Genomic DNA, 24,858 nt, shown 5'->3' on the forward strand with positions numbered 1-24,858 from the left:
AAAACGTCTGACATTTTTAGTTCCGTTCTTGCTTATGTTTGTTGCTTATTTTTTGAGTTCCTGTATATATTAATGAAACAACAAGAAAACGAGTCACATTTATAAGATAGATAAATAAAGATGCATATTATGGCAATTTATGATGCTGATATGATTACTTAATCCATGTTGAAATATTTCGAGCATCTCCTATATAATTCCGACCTGTATTTCCGGTGAGTAGCGGAACTCTAAAGCTGCTGTGTAATTGTACGCTTTAGCTGCTGAAGCGGCTCTGTTTTTCTGAGCAAAAGCGTTTATTTCTGTATTAAATATGCCGGACTATTTGGGAGACGACCAGAGAAAGATTAAGGAGGAGGAAAAAGATGACGGCCCTATCAGAGGTTTTTAATATATATATAAACATAAGTACATGATGTTTTTAAACCAAACGAGGAAACGTCGAACTTAGCTTTGTTAGCCAACGTTAGCTTAGCATTTTAATAAATAAGACATTGCAAGCCTCCGCTAAGATCATTCATTATGTAGTCCTTGAACATGTTGCCCGATACAAAAAAGTTGAGCATTTGTAACATTTTGTGTTTCCTATTGTCATCTGAGCACAATGGCTAGCTGTCCCAGTCAGAATGCTAACTTATTCATGTTTTCATTTCCCATTACAGCTCTGGATGAAGGCGACATCGCTTTGCTTAAAACATATGTAAGTATCACCGAACGAAAAGTGTTGGTTGTTGAGCTGGCATCTGTAACATATGGGGTGAATTTGGGATTGATCCCATCTGATTTTGAGTGTGTGTGTGTCGCCAGGGTCAAAGCACATACTCAAGACAGATCAAACAGGTGGAAGATGACATTCAGCAGCTTCTCAAAAAAATCAACGAGCTGACTGGTACGTGATGGCACTGACTTGGTATATGGAAAATAACACATAAAAGCAATTTGTCAAAATATAAATGGCACTGATGGGGAGGTCAGTAGTGACCCCCTCAGATTAAAGAATAAAAATACATACCTTCATACATAACAACACTGATAAATATGTCAAGATCCTGATCAAACATTAGAAGCCAGATCCTAAAAAATGCTAAAACATATTACAGGTTCTCAAAGTATTTGGGATAATGACATAATGGTGCAGGAAAACCGATTAATGCTACTGCCTCTGCTCAAAGTGCAATAACTTCAGCATGCAGTACTACTTTTAGCATGTTTTCAAGACTAAAATAAGACTTTCATAATATTGATGATAATGCATTTGCAGAGATTTATGTTGTGTTGGATTAACAAGGTAGCCTTTTTTGCAATTAACAAAAAAATGAATTACTCAGAAATCATTAAGAAACCTGCTGTTCCAGATCATCATATATCTACACCTACACAGTGTAGGAGTAGAAGATTTTCTGGTTTCCTTTATAGCCACAGGTGTTGGGTATGACCCCAATCATTATTGTTTTGTGTTTTTTTTTGACAGGCATCAAAGAGTCAGACACAGGCCTTGCTCCACCAGCACTCTGGGATCTCGCTGCTGACAAGCAGACTCTTCAGAGTGAACAGCCACTGCAGGTTGCAAGGTAAGCACGCATTTATTTATTTTATAATATTGTAATTAAATGTCTATTTTTTCTTCGTATATTTCATACAGACTGATCCTGTAATACAGGGTCATTGGTCTGATCAGATAAACTACTGACTCATGTCTGAGTTTTGGTGTCATAAGGCTAGTTCACCTCTTATCATCCATGTTACTGATGTTCGTAGCATAATATGTTTCCAAATTAAAAATTTGTACATGTTAAAGCACCATACCTGCCATTTTTCTTCAAATTATCTCACATTTCAATTTACATTCATGTTATTAGTTTGTTTGGATGAAAAGCTTTAATTCCAGATTGAAGGTTTTTGATTTGTTATAATATAGACCTACTCTACTACAAATAAATTATTTCTACTTGTTAGAGATGCATCGATTAGAGCTTTATGACTAATTTTTGATGTGTAGTTGCTGTAAAGCTTCATCCCACTCAGATTTGAGTTGATTTCAATTTTTTTCCAAATAACTTTATTTTAACATATTTATTTCTAGTCTTCATGCTGGTACTGGTCTTTAGTTATTTCTATTAGGAGCAAAGCCAATGTGTGTGTGAGTGAGCAGTTACTATAATACAGGGTTATAATGTTGTTCTGAAACAGAGACGAGATGATTATAGTCAACATTTTAAACATACTTTGATGTCTTATATTTGCAATTAGCACAATCAGCAATACTAACTGTAAACATTAGTCTATTTGTGTATTTCCCAGAGAGTGCAGACCCTTTTTTAAGTCTAATGTGTCCAAAAGGGTGCCAGCAATTCCAAATCCCTAATTATCCTTTACAGGCAGGGGTCTAAAACTCAGAAGGATAAAACAGAGTGACATTGCTGTAATATGTTTAGCCTTCCTGTTATCTGCTGAAGGTCTCACTCATTTTTTAGCAGCCAGAATTAACAGACCTGCCTTTTAAATATGTTCTTTTATCTCAGTTGCTTCCTCTGGTTTTATTTTATACCAACCCAGTGATATTAATAATTGCTAACTCTGAGTCTTTAATCTGTTTTAACTTCCTCACTGAAGAGTGTTGTTCCTAATGTGACTTGTGAGCCCTTAACAATGTTGTTTGCTAATCAGAAAAAAAACTTGCAAAAGGGCTGGTCAATGGGCAAAATGATTTCTTGGTGTTGTAATGTTGGTAATCTGGCTCAATTTCTACTTGGGTTACATGGATCCACATTCACAAAATCTGGGTAATAAACTGTAATCTCTTAAAAACTGCCAATGTAAATAAATCAAGTGGCTCATTTGTTGAACAGTTGGTCCCTTATGTGTTTTCACTTTTGTTCAAATAGATGCACCAAGATCATCAATGCAGACTCTGAGGATCCCAAATATATCATCAATGTGAAACAGTTTGCCAAGTTTGTGGTGGACCTGAGTGACCAGGTGGCTCCAACTGACATTGAGGAGGGGATGAGAGTCGGGTGAGGCTGCTGTGATACTTTAAAGTACCACACATGATGAAAAAGTTATTTATTTCTTCCCCAAAATATGCTGGAACAAACCTAAATTTTACATCCATTCCCTTGCTACAGGGTTGACAGAAACAAGTACCAGATCCACATCCCTCTGCCTCCAAAAATTGACCCCACTGTCACTATGATGCAGGTATATGTTTTGTAAACCTTCATCAGATATTGTATAAAAAACATACATTTTTGGGAAAAAAAGTGCAGTAAAAGTATACTTTCTTATAAAATATTTACTTGCTGGCCTGATGTGATTCTAATGATTCTGCGGGCTGCTGTAGGTGGAGGAGAAGCCTGATGTGACTTACAGTGACGTGGGTGGATGTAAAGAGCAGATTGAGAAGCTGAGAGAAGTGGTTGAAACTCCGCTGCTCCATGTAAGTATTGATATGAATGAACCACATCCTCACTGCCTCTCACATTTAATTATTTCAAAGCTCTCTACAGGTGTCTTGCACTAGATTACCAGAAACACCTGATTAGGTTTAAAAACTGAGCATATCAGATATTTTGGGAAGGTAAATCAATGAGTAAGTTATGGTCTGTTTAGGAATTTTCAAAGTGGGGCTTTTGTCAAACTAGGAACAAATAAAATTGCCTCATATCATGAAAAAAAGTTCAGATTCATGTTTATGGAAGGAAAGTTCAGAAAAGGCTGGAGTTTACCTCTTGATTGTTTGGATAAACCTGTAAAAGAGTGTGTGGTTCAATTTCTTGGCATCAGTTAAAGATAAAGAAACATTCTAATATAATCTTTTAAATATTTAGTCAGAAAGCTGTTTTGCAGACATGTGCTGTTGGGTTTCCTAAACAGAAATAAGTATCAAGCCAGGGGGATATGGACATGAAATTATCAGGGTAACAGTAAGAGTGAATATACAAAGTATCTTTTTTTAGCAATAAATCATATGACTGATTTTGTTTCTCCTGGCTTAAAAATGTGTACTTAAACATTAAAAAAACAGTTAATATTCTAAGTTTATTTAAATTAAGTTAAGCACTAGGTCAGTTTGGCCAACAATGTAACTGTTCATTGATTTTAAAGTTGAGTTCTTAAACAAAGCAAATTGAAAGCAGTCAATTTTAAAGGAAGGTTGAAGTCCTTCTGTAATATTTTATAATCAGTGTATGGACAGTGAGTTTTCTAAAGCAGATGTTTAATAACTTGCTCTTTTACTCATCTCACCAGCCTGAAAGGTTTGTCAATCTGGGAATTGAGCCTCCTAAAGGCGTGCTGCTCTTCGGGCCCCCTGGCACTGGAAAGACCCTCTGTGCTCGTGCCGTTGCCAACCGGACTGATGCCTGCTTCATCAGAGTCATCGGTTCTGAGCTGGTACAGAAGTACGTCGGAGAGGTAAGCTCACAAGTCGGAGGAAAAGCTGTAGGTGTTATTCATCATGAACGTTTACAGAGTTTTTTTATGTTTTTTTTTTTTTTTTTTGCTTGCAGGGAGCCAGGATGGTGAGAGAGCTGTTTGAGATGGCCAGGACCAAGAAGGCCTGCCTGATCTTCTTCGATGAAATTGATGCTATTGGAGGTGAGATATACTTGCAGTGTTGGACCTGGGTTCGAATCCTGGCGGTGTCAGGAAGGGCATCCGGCCTTAAAAAGTCTGTCAAGTCCGTGTGACAGTTATGACTTGCTGTGGCTCCCCTTGAAGGGTTGTATGAAGGAGCAGTCGGACACACTAAACGGGGTCACAAGTCGTTATAGTCCAGGAGGTTCTGATGTAAAATTCTTTTTGTTAAAAATAACATAGGTGCTCGTTTTGACGATGGTGCTGGAGGTGACAACGAGGTCCAGAGGACCATGCTGGAGCTCATCAACCAGTTGGATGGCTTCGACCCTCGAGGCAACATCAAAGTTCTCATGGCCACCAACAGACCAGACACATTGGACCCAGCCCTGATGAGACCTGGACGTCTGGATAGGAAGATAGAGTTCAGTCTGCCTGACCTGGAGGTGACTAAAAGTTGTTAAAACTTTATTTTAGGAATTAGGCAAGACTGATCAAAGTCAGTTCTTTATTTTTTGTAGAAAATAATCAACTTCTTGTGCGTTTCAGGGACGCACCCACATTTTTAAGATCCATGCCCGCTCTATGAGTGTGGAGAGAGACATCCGCTTTGAGCTTCTGGCTCGCCTCTGTCCCAACAGCACTGGTAAGGCTAGCGGCATAGTCGTCCTGTGTCTGAGAACCTTTTCTGCATATTTTTCCTCCATCACCTTCTGTTTGATTAACTTACCTCATGGTGGTCAGCCAAGAAGCACAGTAGGTCCACATTGTGAAGATGACTGATTTGGGTTCAGTTGTTTAGTGCCAACCAGTGGCCAATAGAAAGAAGCCTGACATCATTTTATGTTTCTGTGAACTAACAGGGCAGGATCCTGTTGAAAAAACTTCAAACAAATTTCTTAAAGCAATTAAATTAATTTGTTCTTCATGTCAGAATATGAATTGACAGTTTGTTGCTTCTCCATAGAGAAGGCTAAACTTCTCAAATACAAGGATATACTTGTTCTATGTTTACATCCAAATGGAGGCAAGCCTAGTAAAGCTCCTTGTGTTCTGAGGGGTGATGAAGTTAACTGAAATGATGGTAACCTTCAGGCAACATGCATTATGGCATTGGTCCAAAGAAACAAGATACGGTTAGAACAGTCAACTTGGGTGTGATGTCTTTTCAAGGTGTGAGGCAAACTGTAGAAGTTTGATGCAATTATTGCTTGGCTATTATTGCAAAACGGAAGCAAGCAGTTGTATAACAGCAAACCACTAATTGGAAGGTCAAAATTTCTCTGCAAATCCTTTTTTCTGTCAGGTGCTGAAATCCGCAGCGTGTGCACGGAGGCAGGCATGTTTGCCATCAGAGCGCGCAGGAAGATCGCCACAGAGAAGGACTTCCTGGAAGCTGTGAACAAGGTGATCAAATCGTACGCCAAGTTCAGCGCCACCCCCAGATACATGACCTACAACTGAGAAAACCGTTTGATTTGGAGTTTCACCATCACAAAATACAATGTCAAACATGTTGTCTTTTTGTTTTCAAGTATAAATAAAGTTTATTCCAGATTTAGGTGTCATTTATTTTTGTTATTACATCGAAATATTCAAGCAGATAAATGTTGCAATGCAGTAACAGACATAACACAAGTGACTAACATTGATCATCTCAAACTTAAATTCACAACATTAAACTGTTTCATCATAAAGTACAATGATCACATTTGACATTTGGCACACTTTCACAACCACACCTCTTGCTGATGTGAGTTGTGTCCATATGAGAAACTTTCAGAAAGTCTGAAGTAGCCCTGAATGACACAAAGTGGTAAAGTTCAACTTTTAGTACTCTTACTTTGTGGTCCACTAAGAGGATGCAGAGGGATAAAGGTTCATGAATTGTCCACATATCTGATGTTCAAAGCTACTGAGAATATGAAAAGCATCTACCTGTGCTATAAACTCCTGTTCAATATGAACCATTGTTAGGCTGATGATTTCACTGCTCAGCCTGTTGGACCCTTCAAGGTTCAGGAATCTGATTAGACTTCATCTGAGGCTGCGGGTGGTCTGGAGCTGAAGTGCTGACAGTGCAGGACTGCATCATGAACAGTGGGGAACACCATGTCTGTAGAGATTTCCTCTGTGAAAAACTGCAGGGCATCAAGCTCAGCCAGTACACTTCCTTAAGGAGGAAGAAGCAGAAAATGGATCCATCAGGGCATATATGAACTGAATATCTAAAATATAAAAAGGCTAACTTGTACATGATCAGTTACAACCATGGGGAAAAACAAATATTCTCATGTTTAGTCAGTTGTGTTGCCTTGTAGTGGCAAAAAAAAAAAAAAAAAACAGGTATAACAAACCTTTAATCTGGCTTTATAAAACACCCCAATAAATAATAAAAAATATATCACATCTCTACATTTAGACCAATCCAGTGCCTTGCAAAAATATTCCTACCCCATAAACAGCATTCCTACGTTACTGCTGATAAAAACTGTTCCAGTTGTTGAATCATCCTCAGTTTTTCCACATGACTTTTCCCCTTTGGTTATGTTTCCTGAATATTTAGTGTGGAATCTGTTGTGTTTTGTTTTTTTTACACTTGAGGTGGGGTTTAAATGATTTAAGAACCTGGCAAAGGCCGATGATAATTATTATGTCCTAACACATAAACCTGTGGAATAATTTGTCTGTGGATAAAGCTGTGGAGGTTTAAAGCACCGTACTATGGTACAGCTGCAAAACTACAGAGACATTGTCATCCACCTAAAATGATTGGGCACAATAAAGGCTCTGTGTAACTCTGGAGGAGCTGCAGAGATCCACAGCTCAGAAGGGAGAGTAGTGACGTGAAAAATATTATCCCTGCACCCTAGAAATCATGTCACCATTGAATGTAAGTCATTAGAAGTCCTGTTTAAAGCTTTTACAAGTCATGTAGGGGACACAGCAGACATGTGGAAGATGGTGCTCTGGCCATGTGGGACCGAAATGCTACTTTTTGGCCTAGATGTAAAACGCTGCGGATGGCGGCGAACAACATTGCACATCATCCTGGTGGTAAGCCTCGATATGCTCTGGAATGCTTTTCCCTAGCAGGGACAGCAAAGCTGGTCAGAGCAGAAAAAAAAAATCAGTTATAGGCTGCAAAAGCCTGGGGCAAAAGTTCACCTTCCAGCAGAACAACGGCCCTAAACATACAGGTCCTTCTCAAAATATTAGCATATTGTGATAAAGTTCATTATTTTCCATAATGTAATGATGAAAATTTAACATTCATATATTTTAGATTCATTGCACACTAACTGAAATATTTCAGGTCTTTTATTGTCTTAATACGGATGATTGTGGCATACAGCTCATGAAAACCCAAAATTCCTATCTCACAAAATTAGCATATTTCATCCGACCAATAAAAGAAAAGTGTTTTTAATACAAAAAATGTCAACCTTCAAATAATCATGTACAGTTATGCACTCAATACTTGGTCGGGAATCCTTTTTCAGAAATGACTGCTTCAATGCGGCGTGGCATGGAGGCAATCAGCCTGTGGCACTGCTGAGGTCTTATGGAGGCCCGGGAGGCTTCGATAGCGGCCTTTAGCTCATCCAGAGTGTTGGGTCTTGAGTCTCTCAACGTTCTCTTCACAATATCCCACAGATTCTCTATGGGGTTCAGGTCAGGAGAGTTGGCAGGCCAATTGAGCACAGTGATACCATGGTCAGTAAACCATTTACCAGTGGTTTTGGCACTGTGAGCAGATGCCAGGTCGTGCTGAAAAATGAAATCTTCATCTCCATAAAGCTTTTCAGCAGATGGAAGCATGAAGTGCTCCAAAATCTCCTGATAGCTAGCTGCATTGATCCTGCCCTTGATAAAACACAGTGGACCAACACCAGCAGCTGACACGGCACCCCAGACCATCACTGACTGTGGGTACTTGACACTGGACTTCTGGCATTTTGGCATTTCCTTCTCCCCCGTCTTCCTCCAGACTCTGGCACCTTGATTTCCGAATGACATACAGAATTTGCTTTCATCTGAAAAAAGTACTTTGGACCACTGAGCAACAGTCCAGTGCTGCTTCTCTGTAGCCCAGGTCTGGGGAATGCGGCACCTGTAGCCCATTTCCTGCACACGCCTGTGCACGGTGGCTCTGGATGTTTCTACTCCAGACTCAGTTCACTGGTTCCGCAGGTCCCCCAAGGTCTGGAATCGGCCCTTCTCCACAATCTTCCTCAGGGTCCGGTCACCTCTTCTCGTTGTGCAGCGTTTTCTGCCACACTTTTTCCTTCCCACAGACTTCCCACTGAGGTGCCTTGATACAGCACTCTGGGAACAGCCTATTTGTTCAGAAATTTCTTTCTGTGTCTTACCCTCTTGCTTGAGGGTGTCAATAGTGGCCTTCTGGACAGCAGTCAGGTCGGCAGTCTTACCCATGATTGGGGTTTTGAGTGATGAACCAGGCTGAGAGTTTTAAAGGCCTCAGGAATCTTTTGCAGGTATTTAGAGTTAACTCGTTGATTCATGTGATTAGGTTCATAGCTCGTTTAGAGACCCTTTTAATGATATGCTAATTTTGTGAGATAGGAATTTTGGGTTTTCATGAGCTGTATGCCAAAATCATCCGTATTAAGACAATAAAAGACTTGAAATATTTCAGTTAGTGTGCAATGAATCTAAAATATATGAATGTTAAATTTTCATCATGACATTATGGAAAATAATGAACTTTATCACAATATGCTAATATTTTGAGAAGGACCTGTACAGCCAGAGCTACAATGGAATGGTTTGGATTTAAGCATATTGAATATTTGTGCAAAGGTTTAGTCTCTAGCCATGCAAAGCTGGTGGACGTACTGTATACCCCAGAAGACTGAAGCACAAGGCGACTCAAGGTGAAAACAAAGACCGGTCACCTTTTTTTTTTTTTCAAAAAAGGCACTAGTGGCCTTTTTTTTTACTATTGAAAATATTTTTTGAAAGTTAGCTGACAGGAAATGGGATTGAGAGAGGGGGGAAGACATGCAGCCAACAACTGACTGGAAGTCAAACACCTGACAGCAGCGTCTAGGATATATGTGTCGCACACTTAATGCGCCATGCTTTTAAGATTTCACTTCTAAAAAATGTTAAAAACAATGTTTTATTTTTCTTCCACTTCACAAGTATACAGTACCCTATGTTGGTCTATCACATATAATCCTAATACAATATATTGACCTTTCTGGTTGGGGCATGACAAAATGTGACAAAGTTCAACAGAGGTATGAAAACTTTTGTGCGGAAAAAATACAAAGAGAATCCCTTATTACTACTTACTGTTGCACCCAGCAATGACCACGCGAACATCAACTAATGCATATTCCTTCATGACCTGCAGAAGCAGACAGTTTACTGTTAATGCAAAACATAAAACCCTTATCCACCATCCCTGAAGTGATGCTGTGTCACAACAGGGTATGGAACTGAAATATGCAAATAATCAAACGGAAGTAAAAGGAAAAACCTGTTTAATGGCTTTAGCTCCCACAGAATCAATAAAGCTGGCAGTCGTCCAGTCTAGGATAATGGAATGGACGGAGCTGAGAGGTTCAAGGAAGACGGCATGCTCAGTGGTGGACTCGCTGCTCTTGTCCTCCAACTCACCGTTTCTCAGCCCCTGCTCCTCATTGCTCGAAGGCACGACTTCATGGGTCACATTCTCCGTCTCATCCTTGTACTAAAGCCAGTCACAGTAAGAGACCTTTTAGTCAGGACATGAGGTAAACGTCTTAAGTGGAGTCAAAATAATCAATTCCAGCTTTGTGTGAGCTTCCCTGTGCTGTCCTACTTGTTAGCTTTCCATTTCAATCCAAACAAACACCATTAGAGGTCAGACTCTTTCTCAACTTAAACTAGTTTTTCCTTCACTGGATAATTTCACACAAACCCCAGCATGGACTAGAAAGACACATGCAGAACATGAGGTCCAGTATGTTTACACTGACAACAAAGCCAACTGGATGGCCAGACAAAGAGGAACCAGGAAAAGAAGATGATGACAAAGATCGGACACCTTTGCACAGATCTGAAGTGGGGAGTTTTGCTGCTTGTTTTCCTTTTCCTTCTGTTTTCTTTTGGCTTTCCTCGCTGCCTGCAACTCCTCAGAGTTTACTCCTGTCTGTAGAGACACCACAAAGAAGAAATCTATAAACATGACCATAATCCGTCATTTGCACATATTGTGGAGAAAATTACCTTTTCCTTGAGTTCTTTCACATAAAAGTCACTGTTAGCAAAGTAGATTGAGGAGTTGGAGTGGAAAATCTTAATCCCCTCGTATTCAGATGCCTGGCGAGAATAAAACTCCAAAATAAGACCGACATATGTGGGGGAGTGTTTGTATCAACATATTCACTCCTCCACTAAACTCACCTCTTCATATTCATCCACACCATAATACAGTCCTGAGTTTGTGATATGACCCAAGATGGAGCTTTTGGGTCTAGAAGACAACAAAAAACACTTTTAAAAAGAGCAGATATTGTTTAAAGTACAAAACATAGACCACAATCAGGCTTTCGGTGTTTTGAAAATATGCTTTGGTGAGTGAGTGAGTGAGTGAGTGAGAGAGAGAGAGAGAAAGATACACAGGGGTTGGACAATGAAACTGAAACACCTGTCATTTTAGTGTGGGAGGTTTCATGGCTAAATTGGACCAGCCTGGTAGCTGTCTGAAAGGGATGTTCGGGTGCTAACCCGAATTGTATCCAAAAACCGTAAAACCACGGCTGCCCAAATCACGGCAGAATTAAATGTGCACCTCCACTCTCCTGTTTCCACCAGAACTGTCCGTCGAGAGCTCCACAGGGTCAATATACACGGCCGGGCTGCTATAGCCAAACCTTTGGTCACTCATGCCAATGCCAAACGTCGGTTTCAATGGTGCAAGGAGCGCAAATCTTGGGCTGTGGACAAAGTGAAACATGTATGGTTCTCTGATGAGTCCACCTGTACAGTTTTCCCCACATCCGGGAGAGTTACGGTGTGGAGAAGCCCCAAAGAAGCGTACCACCCAGACTGTTGCATGCCCAGAGTGAAGCATGAGGGTGGATCAGTGATGGTTGGGCTGCCATATCATGGCATTCCCTTGGCCCAATACTTGTGCTAGATGGGCGCGTCACTGCCAAGGACTACCGAACCATTCTTGAGGACCATGTGCATCCAATGGTTCAAACATTGTATCCTGAAGGCGGTGCCGTGTATCAGGATGACAATGCACCAATACACACTGCAAGACTGGTGAAAGATTGGTTTGATGAACATGAAAGTGAAGTTGAACATCTCCCATTGCCTGCACAGTCACCAGATCTAAATATTATTGAGCCACTTCGGGGTGTTTTGAAGGAGCGAGTCAGGAAACGTTTTCCTCCACCAGTATCACGTTGTGACCTGGCCACTATCCTGCTAGAAGAATGGCTTAAAATCCCTCTGACCACTGTGCAGGACTTGTAGATGTCATTCTACATAGATGCCAAGACGAATTGACGCTGTATTGGCCGCAAAAGGAGGCCCTACACCATATATATATATATATATATATATATATGTATATATATATATATATATATATATATATATATATATATATATATATATATAAGTAGAGCTCGTCTGATCATTGCTTTAAACCTTTCTAATGCGAATAAGCAGAATGGATGGGTAGCCACTTCCTGGTAAGACGGAAAAATAAGAGAGTGGGCACTCTTATTTTTCCTAAACATCCTGATACGTAAGGAGGTTGATCATACAGGTGAAGAGGACAAAAAGACATTTGTATGTTCCAAACACGTTTCACCCCACAATATTTAGTAATGAGAACATTGTCTTCAAAGAGAGCAATAACCCAAGGCCAGCAATGAAGGCGTAACCCATTTATTCAAATGACTCACCCTTTGGAGACAGAGTTTCAGTGTTTTCCCTTCCCTTTATTCCTGCTGCTGTTGAGGAGCTAAATAAAATTTAGCATTTTTTACAATCTGAACGGTGATGCTTAAATCCTAATATGACCTACGCTTTTCCAGCTGTTTTATATTTATTTTAAATTATTTATTGATTCTGTATTAGAAATCTTTTCCATCACACATGCATAAAATTTAAATCTCTTTCTACTGTGCTTTATCGTTTTACTAAGCAGCCAAGCTGTATGCCCTGAATAGCTGCAGAGCTAATTTACAAAAAGGGTATAAATAAATGACCCCAGTGAAGCTTCACCGTGATAAGTTAAACATTGACTGATTAAGTGAAGAAAAGTTAGACCGTTAGCAACTTCAATTTACTGCCAATACGCTTTATGCAACTACTGCAGAGTTTACCAACACAAAGTAGGCCATGTTGCCTGTGCACATCAGATTAACAAAGCTGGTCAGAATCACAGTAAAGATGACATCTAACTGAATGCTGCCAAGGGTTGAGTGTTTTAAATGGTAGTTTTTGGAACAAGTGGTCACAACAGGTAGACTAGGGTCCACTTAAAATCTCTGGATTGGTTGCCAGTCTGTTAGGTCTTCAAGCTAATGCTCCAAGAAAACATCCAACTAAATTGTCGCCTTCTAAAGTCACATCAGAGCTGGTATCAATACTTTCAGCTACAGCTTTTTGCTAAGCATCGATGCCAAAGTTCTGCATTCATTATACAACGTCACAAAAACCTCCAGCTACATTCTCAGCAGTCTTCTTTTATGCTTTTAACATTGGTCTTCATGTCAAACACGGAAATGAATCGAACTATCATGACTACCAGTTGTAAAATAAAGATCAGGTTTCAGGCTAATCCAACCTGCATGTCATAATTGTACACATAATTTAATTCACACAATAAAATGAAAATGGAGCAGAAGACAGTGAACAGCACCTCTGTGTCCTGTAGATGACAGTTATTACGGCGAAGGCGATGGATGCCAGGAGGCCGTAATCCAAACCCAACAGCACGGATGCTTTGAAGGACACCAGCCAAATGGCCTGAGAGGGAAAACAGAAGAATATTGCAGAATGAAACCATCAAAAACCAGGAATGGATCTAATAGCAACGCTGTTTCTACTGTTGTCAAAAGGAAACTAGAATCTGTAATGTAGCAGCCTGTATTTCTCATTAGAGGTGCATCTCGATAACTTAGAATATCATTGTAAAAGTAATTTATTTCAGTAATTCATTTCAAAAAGTAGCACTCAAAGATTCTTTAGAGACAGTGTTTATGTGTTCATTTTCATTATTATGGCATACAGCTAAACAAAATGTGATTTGTCTTAGAATATAAGACCAAGACAAGAAGGTTTCCAGTACAAAATTGTTGCTGTACTGTATAGTAAGTACAGTTTCCATTTAAATACTGGGATCCGTCTATGAAAAGCCAGCCTTCCTCGTGAAGGATGACCGTCTGCTGGACGACTGTCAAGTCAATACATTGCAAAACTATTTGATCAATTCCAAAGTCAGCAGTGTTCTCCATGATTGTGTCATAACATGCCCACACCAAAAGGTTTCTGTAATTAAAAAACACTTTTTAATTTGGCCTGATTTAATATTTGACTTTAAGAATTAGGGTTTTCATTAACCATAAGCCACAACCTTCAAAATGAATAGAACTAAATGCTTCAAAAATATCACTGTGTTGGACCACTTGCTTGCTGAATATTGGACCATTTGCACGTTGCTGGACGCCACCAGGCTTCCTGGCGTTTTCAGCCATTTTGTATCCAGGACAGTCCGTTCCTACAGATCCCGTCGGACATTGCGACTGATATGACGGGGCGTCCCAAGTCTGACGTCACAGGACGCTATATAGGAAGGCGCCCATTTTGAACACTCGCCTTCAGCTGGAGACCGTGACATGGTTACCAACATCTGAAGCATCGTCTGGAGAAGAGTCCCGAGTGGATTTCATTTATTCTCCTTCGTTGGCCAACGAAAAATTCATAACTGAGGTTTCTGGAATAAGAAGGCCAGAAATTTCACTTTGCCGATCGAAGACGTGAGTTTAACACGTAACTAAAAAAACCATGGAGTTTCAAGGAGACGAATCACCACCTTGTTTTTGTTCTAGTCGACTGTGGTGGTCAGATCATATTAAATAAATATTAATATTAGTAAAACCCATCGTTTATCTTTATTTCTTTCTTAGAAAGTCTGGGCAGGGTACAGGAGGTGAGATTCACCATTTAATCTAATGTGTTCTGGATTTTATGTGCATGTAACCTTTTTATTGAAACTTTGATGTGCCGTCTTGGATGCCTGGAAGCCGCTGCGCTACCCAGCTTTGTGTGTGTTTTGCGGGGTTGTTGAACACCTGAGAGCAAGCGCAGGTGCGCTGTGAGACTGGACTGTTATAATACCCTCATGGTGAAATTCCCCATTTTCTTTGTCTTCAACCTTACTGCTTACTAGCTTGACGCCACAAGTTTTATAACCCTTTGTCTGCTCACCTCGCCCAGCGTTGGGGGAGGTTTTATGACTGAGTATAACTGAGTTACAGTTTGAGCTGCACCCCACCCTCCACTCACCACCATATCCCTTTGTCATATTATAATTTGTGCCATAACTGCTGGTTTGATCCCACTGCTGTTTTGCTTTATTTTGTTTAGTTAGATATTTTACCCCTTTTGTGTAGAACTTTGCATGTTTGAGTAGGTGAAGATTATTAAATCGGAAGAACGGATTATATCAGGCTGTGATTTAATAAATGTTCACATAGATAAAGAGAGAGCGTTTTGTGTTTATTTTGTGCAAGAGTGACTCGTCAGTCAAGATAAGGTTAAAGTTCCACACGTTTCGGCAGAAACGGTCAATTAAACAGTGACATCTCTGGTAATAGTTATTAATTATTACTGAGTATTTAACGGTTGTAATTATCAAAGGCGTTGAGCCACAATTACAACACCAGAAGACATCTCTGGTCTCGATTCATAAATGAGGATTTTGGATAAGAAATTGATTTTGTCAAATTATGATTTTTTATTATAATTATTGATAAAGATTAATTAATCAATAATCATAAATCTAACAACTGCATGTAATAAATCAATAAATTACATTTTACTTTTTGAAGTACAGATATAACTGTACTTTTAAATGATTGACAAGTACCACTACATCACAGCTAACATTCTTAAATGTAGAGAAGCCTTTACCTGAAAACAAGTCTGAGAAGGCAAAACTAACCCTATACATTCAGGGTTCAAAGTGGTTTTCACACAATATTTAGACTCATCATATCTATCTATAAGCTGCAAAACTGTTTTAATAAATTCACAAGTCAGTCTTATTCCAGGGGGCCTGACAGTACATATTGTGTTACAGTAGTTTTATTTATCATGATGAGACCAATAATAGGTTTTGAACAAGATGATTATATTAACTTTATTGCTGTCTCCAAAAGATCTACAGACATTGTGCAGGTGCTGGAAAAGTGTGCTGTTATGAGCTCAATAACAGACATCATCATGATGAGTGTTCTCAATCTGTGCGAAAACAATTAAAAAAAAATTTTTTTTTAACCAGAAACAAGTCATAAAGATTAGAATAGAGAACTGGCGTCATAAAACTCGAAGAGCAAGCGGAACACCAGCTGTGTGTCATGCATGAAAGGAGAACAACATATAGGCCTCAGCCTACACAGACACAAAAACCAAAGCTGGAGAATCCTATTGATAATGATCTGCCTCCAACCTACATTAACCTGCTGAAAAAGGCCTCTGGTTTGTTGTACTGCTCCAAACCAAATTTAAAACTGCAACTTTTCTTTTCATTGAAGTGCATTTGTAAAACTGACCAGTTCGATCTTGCTGGTTCTCCACAGAGAGGGAATATCTCTGAACTGCTTGAACATCCCCACTAAGTTGACTGTGATGATGGCTGCCAGTGCGGTCTGAGAAACAGATCAGAAAAGAGATCCATTTTGTTTGGCACAGACAGAGGAAAAAAAAAAAAAAAAAAAAGCTGTCAGGCCAACCACTCGTTACATCACGTACCTGAGGGAGTGGCTGGAAAACAAAACCAATGGCCAACACAACCAGCAGCACTATGAGAGATGACAGCAGGCCTGCGATCTGAGTGAAGAAACACCGAAAGAAGGAAGTTTGTGAACATTATCCGTCATACTTTCAATGGCTTGGTAGCACCAATATAGTTGAATAAGAAATTGTTAGGGCTCCAATGTGTGGGACTGTTCATTTCACCTGCGTCTTTCCTCCTGTGCTTTCCTGCACCAAACTCCTTGACATGGAAGAGGTGATGGCAAAGCTGTGGAAGAAGGAGCTCACGAAGTTGCAGAGACCGAGGGCGATCAGCTCCTGAAGGCAGCATACACAAAAATCAAAGATAGACCAGCAATTAGATTCTAAACAGTATTTGTTCAACACAGGCAGTCATTAGGACTGGAGGTTATCAAGTACAGACCATAATAACTCATCCTACTAGAAACACACATCAGTCAAAGCAGCTTTCCAGTGACTGCCATATCTTGCCTAATCTAAATATCATAGTTATCCAACAGTTATTGACACCCTCCACAAGCAGGGTAAGCCGCAACATGTCACTGTTAACAAATGCAAATGGAAAGTTGAGTGGAAGGAAAAAAAAGAATGGTAGAAAAAGGGTGCCAATTACAGCCTGATGAATAACTGTCAAGTCTGCAGGCCATAACATACATTTCTGCTATAAAATAATAACTTGTTAACAGTCATGTATTTTTTTTAATGATAAACTGACTTTTATGTTTTCATTAGCTGCAAGTAATATCATCAAAATGATCTGAAATAAACAGTTGAAATAAATCACTCTGTGTGTAATAGATCCAAACCGAAACAAACCTTGGCGCCGAAAAAAAAACAAACTTTGCACAGAATTACTTTGATCCAATAGTGCAGGCATCTTTTGTTTATCAACCACTCCTTACCTGGTTGCCGTCCACACTGTAACCATGCTTCAATGCAAAGGTCTTTGCTAGAGAGATGGTCATTGAGAATCCAACAATGGCTACAGCAAACGCATCTGGGATCAAATTTGGTACCAGAGAGAAATCTGGGACAGTAGGAGCGCGAAGCCTGAGAACACAAGCAAACTCACAGTACATCCTACCCAGTGTGTAAATATTTTTGAGCTGAGGTGTTATGATGGTTCCATTTACAATCTACTGTTTGGGGATAAGAGGATGAAACCTGAAAAAAAATAAAAATAAAAACTTACCCTCTTGGTATCTCCCCAACAATGTCCACGTTGTACTTTTCTGATAGCAATAAACCATAAGAGACCCCTGTTGACACAATAACCACAATAATCTCTCCAGGAATGGGAACAGGCAGCTTCTTCTTGAAGCGCTCATTGAGGACTTTGATCCCGTACAGAAACACGGAGCTCACTAGCCCCAAGAGGAGATTGGGAACATTTGTGAGGGCAACTTTACTGAATACTGCTTTAACACTCTGCAGCGACAGAAAAGATGACAATGCAGGGGAATAATTTGTGAAACATAAAAACATATTTAAACAAACAGAAAATATGTTTCGGTGAGACCTTCCAGACTCACATAAATTGCAGAGAGGGGCCCAGAGAATCGCTGTGTTTTCACTCCCAGTAAGTACTTGAGCTGAGAGATGACAACATGTAAGGCAGCTGCTGTGGTAAAGCCTCGCACCAGAGGTTCTGTGAGGTAGATTTGCACAAAGCCAAACCTGAGAAGACCAAATACAAACTGGAAGAAAAAGGAAACAAGTCAGAGGTGTAAAGTAAAAAGCTCTGTTTTGAGGTAAACCCTTAAATCAAGGTGATACATCCAGAATGATTCAGCCTGCTGCTTTGGGTAAACATATTGAGCATGAGAAACTTTAACGAACACTCTTCCTTTTTCTCTAGATATCAGCTCCTTCTTAACGGTTTCTGCCAGACTGACCTGGATGATTCCCACCATGGTGGTGAGCACCACGGCCACCTGGACTCTCCTGGCATTGAGAGCCTCCTCATTCAAGACCAAAGACGAGTTGGAGCCGTTGATGGGGAGGACAAACAACATCTCTGGAGCTTCCCTCACTGCAACGCCCCCGATCATCAGACTTATAACTGCAAAGGTACCTGCGGGTCAGAAACAGAACACTTTAACAAAAGGTCTCTTCTGTAATCCATCCCCTCCAGGTTAGACCAAAACAAACATCCTGTACTCAAACTCTGGGTGGGAATTTACTGTCCTGCAGGCAGCATCTAAATGTCTTGTTATTTGGACCAGTCTGTGCTGGTTTGAGCAGAACATCCCCTAGCGTGAAACCAAGCTGTGGGAAAAGGTCATAACCTGCGTTAAAGGACCCGTTTTAATTTAAACAAAAAAATATTTACCAAGTGAACAACAAGGTGAGGCTTTTAAACACCAGAAACAAAGAAAATGCCATCTACATGCTGCAAAGGTCATAGCACAGCAGTATTCAAATATCTCAACTATCAAAGTCGCTAGGGAGGCAAGAAAAAGCTGCAGCAGAGCTGGAAATCACACCATTAGAAAACCTTATGTGTACAATATTCAAATGAACATTAAATAAGCTCCATCAATACAGGGAATACACATTTTCATATTTTTGCACATCTTATCTAGAGATAATTTGTCTATCACATAAAACTCCAAAACATTGAAATTTGAGGATGTGAAAAAAATTCAAGGAGTGTGAATACTTTTCTAAAGCACGGAATAAGGTCCCAAAGAATCTAAAAGTGTCTGCACTTTCGCACAGAAACATTACGCAAAAATGTCTTCCTTATCAGCAGCTCGGTCTGTTATCAGAGCTGATGTTAACACAGATCCAAACAGTTGGGGACGTGCTTCACCTTAGCTCCACTTGTTTGCGTGCCTTTCCACAGGAACCATGGGGTCATGCACTTCAAGTGAACATGTTGAGCACAAATAACTCTTCTGAGTGAAGGCCACCCTTCACGGCTCTTGTACAGCTGCCCAGTTTTTCCCCCCTCGATGTCCTCCGGATTTAGAAAGTATCATTACCACATCATGCTGCTCATCAGGGGCTGTGAATATCACCCAGCCTAAATTACATTAAGCTCCAATCCAGAGCACAGCTTTCATGTACCAGTACACTGAGTTAAATTAGATTAGGGAACCTGCCAACCAGCATAAGATTAATAAACCATAAGACTCTCTTTTCCCAGAACTATAGTACCAAAGAACAAGCCCAGTTAACTATTAGACTTTTTTGCCTTAAAAAAAAAATATTTTTTCCAAGAAATATTTTTGCCCATATTTTGTCAACTGCTGCAGACAAATACATTTATTGTCCTTCAAAGGGGAAATCTGCTTTTACAGTGGTAGTATAAACAGACAGTCAGCTATGCATGTAAAAAAGGATTATGACAAATACCTCCTGGACATGACAATATAGTCAAGATTCTACTCGTCTCATTGCAATAGGAAAACAATGATAGTTGGGTTTTTTAAGCCGAGTATGAAAAGATATTTGTATGTTTACATAAACCAAAGAATATAAATAAATGTAAGAACATGTTTCATTTGCTACTCTGTAATCTGTCTAGTTTTAAAAAACAGCATTGTCCCCAAACCTAAGGACCACACAAACAGGATTTAAGTAGCAGGTCTGTCTAGGTGTTGTAAAGTCCACCCTATCAATGTGAAAGCATCTCTATCCAAGTCAATATGAAAGTTAGATGTTCTACTTTGGTTCTAGGAACAGTTTGTCTCCTCTGAGGTTAAAACAAAAACTATCCATCCATCCATTGTGCTTTAATGTTCCCAGTGAACCTCTAGCTCATCCTGGAGGATCCCAAAACATTTCCAGCCCAAAGGGGTAATAGAGTCCCTCCAGAATATTCCGGGTGCGCCTCCGAGTGTCCTCCCAATGGGACAAGATCTGAAAATCAAGTCCAAAACGCTTCCTAATGAGATGTCCAAACCATCTGTAGTGTTTCAGCTTCTCTCTATTCTCTCTATCTTTTAACAATATTTTAAAAGATTGTATCCTGTATAACTAAATATGATCTAATAGATGCTGGGAGCAGAGAGTGTAATTACGAATTTTAAGTGGTGAAATATAAATACAAGTTATTTAATTTTAATCTGTATGACCTGAACTTGGAGCTAGAACAATATTGCTTGTTCCTGATGACCAGGTATACATATGTTGTGTCATTGTTGTTTAGTTTTAACTGCCTGTAATAATGAAAGTGAAAAGATCGGACAACTGCCGTGAGGGTGCAATGTCAACATTCTCCCCCATGTGTTAAAAATCCCACTGAATATCATGCTTAGCATCATAGAAAGTTTCTTAACTGAGATTTTAGGACTCTGCAGAAAAGCTTCCTCATATGACATCTTACCAATGGACACATGTCTGGACGTGCCAAAGAGCGTATACAGAAGAACTGGGTAGAACGAGGAGTACAGACCATAAACTGGAGGCACTGCAGCAAGGAGAGCATAGGCCAGACCTGTGCAGCAGAGGAAAAAAATTTTTTTTCAAATCATAGATTTCAGCACACACAAGAGGAAGCCAAGTGATTGCTTCACAGCGTCGAGCCCGCAGAGATTGAAAAACAAAGACAGCATGAAGCCAAAAGCGAACCCAGAGTAATCTGCAGCTGGGTCATGACATGTTTTTATTCCAAAAAAAATTTCAGATGACTAGTGAAGTTCATGGATGATGTGGTGCAGAGTTACTGACCTTGAGGGAGCTGCACAACTCCTGTACTGAGACCTGAGATCACATCTGAAAAAAGGTACTGCTTCACTGGATAGGATGGTAGCCATGTCAGAATGGGCAGAAAACTCAAAGCAGCAGCTTTGACCCTCATAGACGAACACCTGTGAAACAAGACAGACGTTCATGTTGCCATATGCCATACTTCAACAGCTAAACATCTCATTTACACATTGTAAACAAACACACACACACAGTCCAATTAAAATATATTTGCTATCTTCTCAATTTCTTCTTTTTTTTAGTGACACCTAAATGTTTCAGATCAAACTACATTAAAATTAAACAAATATGATTTGTTTAATTGTGTTAATTATTCCATTTATTAAGAGAAAAAAAACATATTCAAACCAATCTGGTCTTAAGATAAAATATAACTGCTCCATTTAGTAAATATTAATTTAATTGTGATTAAATCATACTTTTGGTTCAGTTTCAATAGTGACACACAACCCTGATTCTTACCATACATGGAGAAAAACAAAATATCTTAAATAAAACCTGTCTGACAACATGAAGTAGGCAAAGAAAAGCAATACATCATGTACTGATCTACAGATAATTAAGAGCAAATGAGAAACAAAGCCACCGACATCCATCAGTGTGTAAATGAGTTAAAAAGGCTTTTGGACAATGAACCACAGACAGAGATATTGTCCATTAATGGAGAACAAATGAAACAGGGTGAAACTTGCCAGGATTGGTAGGCCTAATAAATTATTTTAATAGTGTATCAAGGACTCATCTAGGAGGTCACAAAAGAACCCAGAACAACATCTAAAGCTCTGCAGGCGTCACTTACCTCAGTTAAGGTCAGAGTTCATGATTCAAAAATAAGAAAGAGACACTGGGGAAAAAATGGCCAAAATCAAAATGCCAAATTCACAGCTGACCATAAAAAAACAACAAAGACCCATCTCACTTTTGCAAAAACATCTTCATGAACACCAAGACTTTTTAGGAAAACATTTTGTGGACTAGGGCAGGTCAGTTTGTATGGCTTAATTCTGTAAATAAATTAAATAATCATTTGAAAATTGTAAGGGAAAACAACACCTTTTTACAGTACTGTGGATACATCCTCTGCAGGGGATTTACACGGCCATGTCTGAAAACAATAATCTACTTTTTTCTCAACTCTACAACAAAAACGTGGAATAATGTGGCGACTTTCCATTACAAAGACTTTTATTCCTACTTAACATAATGAATAAAATGAATCTAAATTAAGTTTTTAGAGACATTTCAAGTGAACTGACATTTCAACTGAAGTTGTCCAGATTGATTTGATTGGGTTACTTCACAGGTCTTGAAAAATCTTTCAACATTTCTACCTATTTTAGCGATTCTAAAGGCTTCGTCAGCAACATTGTTTTAGACCTTACAATACTTAGGGCAACTGATAAAACTTTTGAATGTTTGTTTGCAACAAACTGCGTTTTATATTGTATGACGGCTTAAACGTGACTCTTGAAAATAGGAGCTTGTCTCAGTGGGACTCACTTGTATAAAGGGAATTTACTGGGATGACCCTGTAATGTAATACTTTCACAAGATTCAACCAACCAATATGCAGATCTGAATCACAATCAATTAAAATAGAGTGCATTACAAAATTTATTAAAAGCATTTTAAACAGTGCATGAAAAACATTTCTTCCACTTCTGATTTTACATCCCACTGTTGTTTCAGATCAAACACATTTTAATGAGACAAAGACAATTTGAGTCAATACAAATGGCAGTTTTTAAATGATGATTTCATTTTTCAAAAGAAAAAAAGCAGTGGAGCAGGTGCACCATATGGTGAGGCTACAGTCCTCAACGCAGCAGTCCTGGGTTCAATTCCAGACCCGGGCTACATTATGATGTCAGACATGTTCTGGTTGTGCCATTTCTTGATTCTGCAGGGTTTGCTCAGCAGTAATCAGCCCTGGGTGTGGCTAGTGACACTGAACTCAGACTTTGTCGATAGCCACAGTTAATTCAAGATGTTACAAGAGAGGCAACTAAATTGTCACATAGGGTCAAGTTGGTATGGAAAATTGATCATGAAAACGGATTTTTCGATTTTCTCTGGTTATCTGTTTTTAACATTAAAATATGTTTAATGATCTGAAACATCTGTAAAGTCTATAAACATTTTCACTGTATTATATATTATATTTCAAATGATATATGAACCTTTCTATGAATATATATCATAATCAATTAAACCACCAAGAGAGATTAACAAACAAAAAAACCAGTGAATCTGAAGTCCTAGAACAGGACTACTTGTTGAAAACCACATTTTGAGAGGTTAGCGGGACCGGCCTGGATTTACCTGAATCTGTCAGCGAGCCTTTGACAGAAGGTGGTGTTGTCCTCTTTACGATGGAGCAGCTTAGCCCTAAGAAAACGCTCATCGTAGACCGGACGCTCTACCCTGAGCATCAGCTGGTTGCCTGCATCCTCAGGAACCGACTCATTTTCCGGCTCCATAGAAGGGCGGGTTGGCGCTCAGGACAGAGGAAGTCACTGCCGTGTCTCCTATCTTACTCAACTGTCCCACTGTTTGTTCTCCGTCACTGCCCTCAACAGGAATTCGTCACAGATATAAAATCAGACGGAGGAGCTAATTAATAAACGCCAACTTAGTAGAAAGTCTAACAACTTTAACATTTAGGTGTGTGCTTTCAAATGGGAGCCCACAATGTAAACAATAGTAAATATGTTGTGGTGCCACCTTTTCTTCAGTGCTCCCGGACAGACTAAACATCCCTTTAGAAGTGTTTTAAACAATGCTTAAACATTTTCTCGGAATAACGACAGAGTTGACTCATTGATGTTATTCTTCTCGCCATCATGTGAGAGCCTCATTTTTTCTCATTGTAAAAAAGAAAATTATGATGGTGTCACTGAAGGGAGTCACAATTAAGCCACTAACGCTTACAGGTGCGGACACGAGTTCAGCTATACTAGCTCCTACCTCTGTGACAAGAAAAGAGTTTACTATCAACATAAGTTCTGCATTTCAGCTACACGAAGATGCTACATAAGGCTGGGCTCTTACCTCCGTCTTCCTCCTGAGGGGATGCTGCCAGCTGAAGGAGAACACGGGTGTTTTAAGTGACTTCTGTCGTTACACATTAACCAGAGGGACGTCCCTTTCTGACGGTAGGCAGCAAACAAATGCTACTACTCGTGATAAGCCTGAGATAGTCGGAGTTTGACAGAGGAGTGACTCTGTCGTAAAATTTCGTATCCATTTCCGGTGTTACGTCGATTCGCGTTTCCCCATCAGATACGGTTTCCCCAGCGTCTCCTTGCCGCTCACGCGGCAAAAAAGGCGCGTGCTTGTTGCAGGCTCGGAACCGTCGCGCTGTGGTCGCACCACAGGGGAACTACGGTAACCCTGAAAGCTCAAATGTCGTGTTTCGGAGAAGTCGATCTACATTTGTTTAGCTAGTGTGTTGTTATTAGATAAACTAATATATCATCATTTGATAGATAGATAGATAGATAGATAGATAGATAGATAGATAGATAGATA

The 24,858-nt window shown here is 39.6% G+C and overlaps 2 protein-coding genes across 4 annotated transcripts; one reads left to right on the plus strand and one right to left on the minus strand.

The window, feature by feature from the left end:
- The first annotated feature begins 216 nt into the window (after positions 1 to 216).
- Positions 217 to 6,135, plus strand: psmc2 (proteasome 26S subunit, ATPase 2). Its single transcript, XM_047389631.1, has 12 exons — positions 217 to 383; positions 663 to 700; positions 808 to 889; positions 1,472 to 1,571; positions 2,886 to 3,017; positions 3,129 to 3,201; positions 3,344 to 3,439; positions 4,252 to 4,416; positions 4,512 to 4,599; positions 4,822 to 5,024; positions 5,128 to 5,224; positions 5,885 to 6,135. Exons 1-12 carry the CDS (start codon positions 314 to 316, stop codon positions 6,040 to 6,042), a joined length of 1,302 nt encoding a protein of 433 aa, XP_047245587.1. The 5' UTR covers positions 217 to 313; the 3' UTR covers positions 6,043 to 6,135.
- Positions 6,095 to 24,637, minus strand: slc26a5 (solute carrier family 26 member 5). Of its 3 annotated transcripts, none has more exons than XM_047389630.1 (18): positions 24,379 to 24,637; positions 23,650 to 23,893; positions 21,289 to 21,428; positions 20,945 to 21,055; positions 18,507 to 18,685; positions 18,144 to 18,288; positions 17,804 to 17,870; positions 17,514 to 17,661; positions 16,795 to 16,908; positions 16,588 to 16,665; positions 16,389 to 16,484; positions 13,475 to 13,581; positions 10,996 to 11,065; positions 10,819 to 10,911; positions 10,637 to 10,741; positions 10,088 to 10,300; positions 9,901 to 9,955; positions 6,095 to 6,751 (listed from the first exon to the last, which is right to left on the minus strand). In XM_047389630.1, exons 2-18 carry the CDS (start codon positions 23,805 to 23,807, stop codon positions 6,609 to 6,611), a joined length of 2,022 nt encoding a protein of 673 aa, XP_047245586.1. In that variant the 5' UTR covers positions 23,808 to 23,893; positions 24,379 to 24,637; the 3' UTR covers positions 6,095 to 6,608. The 3 variants fall into 3 exon arrangements, with proteins under 3 accessions (XP_047245586.1, XP_047245584.1, XP_047245585.1); XM_047389628.1 differs by having other exon boundaries at positions 17,804 to 18,039; positions 18,144 to 18,308; positions 24,379 to 24,634; XM_047389629.1 differs by having other exon boundaries at positions 17,804 to 18,039; positions 18,144 to 18,308; positions 23,650 to 23,898; positions 24,379 to 24,634.
- Positions 24,638 to 24,858: the final 221 nt, after the last annotated feature.

The sequence above is a fragment of the Girardinichthys multiradiatus genome, chromosome 17 (assembly GCF_021462225.1).
Source record: "Girardinichthys multiradiatus isolate DD_20200921_A chromosome 17, DD_fGirMul_XY1, whole genome shotgun sequence".
NCBI lineage: Eukaryota > Metazoa > Chordata > Actinopteri > Cyprinodontiformes > Goodeidae > Girardinichthys > Girardinichthys multiradiatus.

What these genes read in the sequence shown, in the direction of transcription:
- psmc2 (XM_047389631.1), top strand. Translation starts at nt 314, where the DNA reads ATGCCGGACTATTTGGGAGACGACCAGAGAAAGATTAAGGAGGAGGAA. An exon ending in AAAAATCAACGAGCTGACTG is followed by an intron (nt 890 to 1,471) that starts GTACGTGATGGC and finishes TTTTTTTGACAG; the next exon opens with GCATCAAAGAGTCAGACACA. An exon ending in TTGAAACTCCGCTGCTCCAT is followed by an intron (nt 3,440 to 4,251) that starts GTAAGTATTGAT and finishes TCATCTCACCAG; the next exon opens with CCTGAAAGGTTTGTCAATCT.
- slc26a5 (XM_047389628.1), bottom strand. Translation starts at nt 23,807, where the DNA reads ATGGAGCCGGAAAATGAGTCGGTTCCTGAGGATGCAGGCAACCAGCTG. An exon ending in GTTGGGGAGATACCAAGAGG is followed by an intron (nt 17,662 to 17,803) that starts GTAAGTTTTTAT and finishes TTGTGTTCTCAG; the next exon opens with GCTTCGCGCTCCTACTGTCC. An exon ending in TTTTCCAGCCACTCCCTCAG is followed by an intron (nt 16,485 to 16,587) that starts GTACGTGATGTA and finishes TCTGTTTCTCAG; the next exon opens with ACCGCACTGGCAGCCATCAT.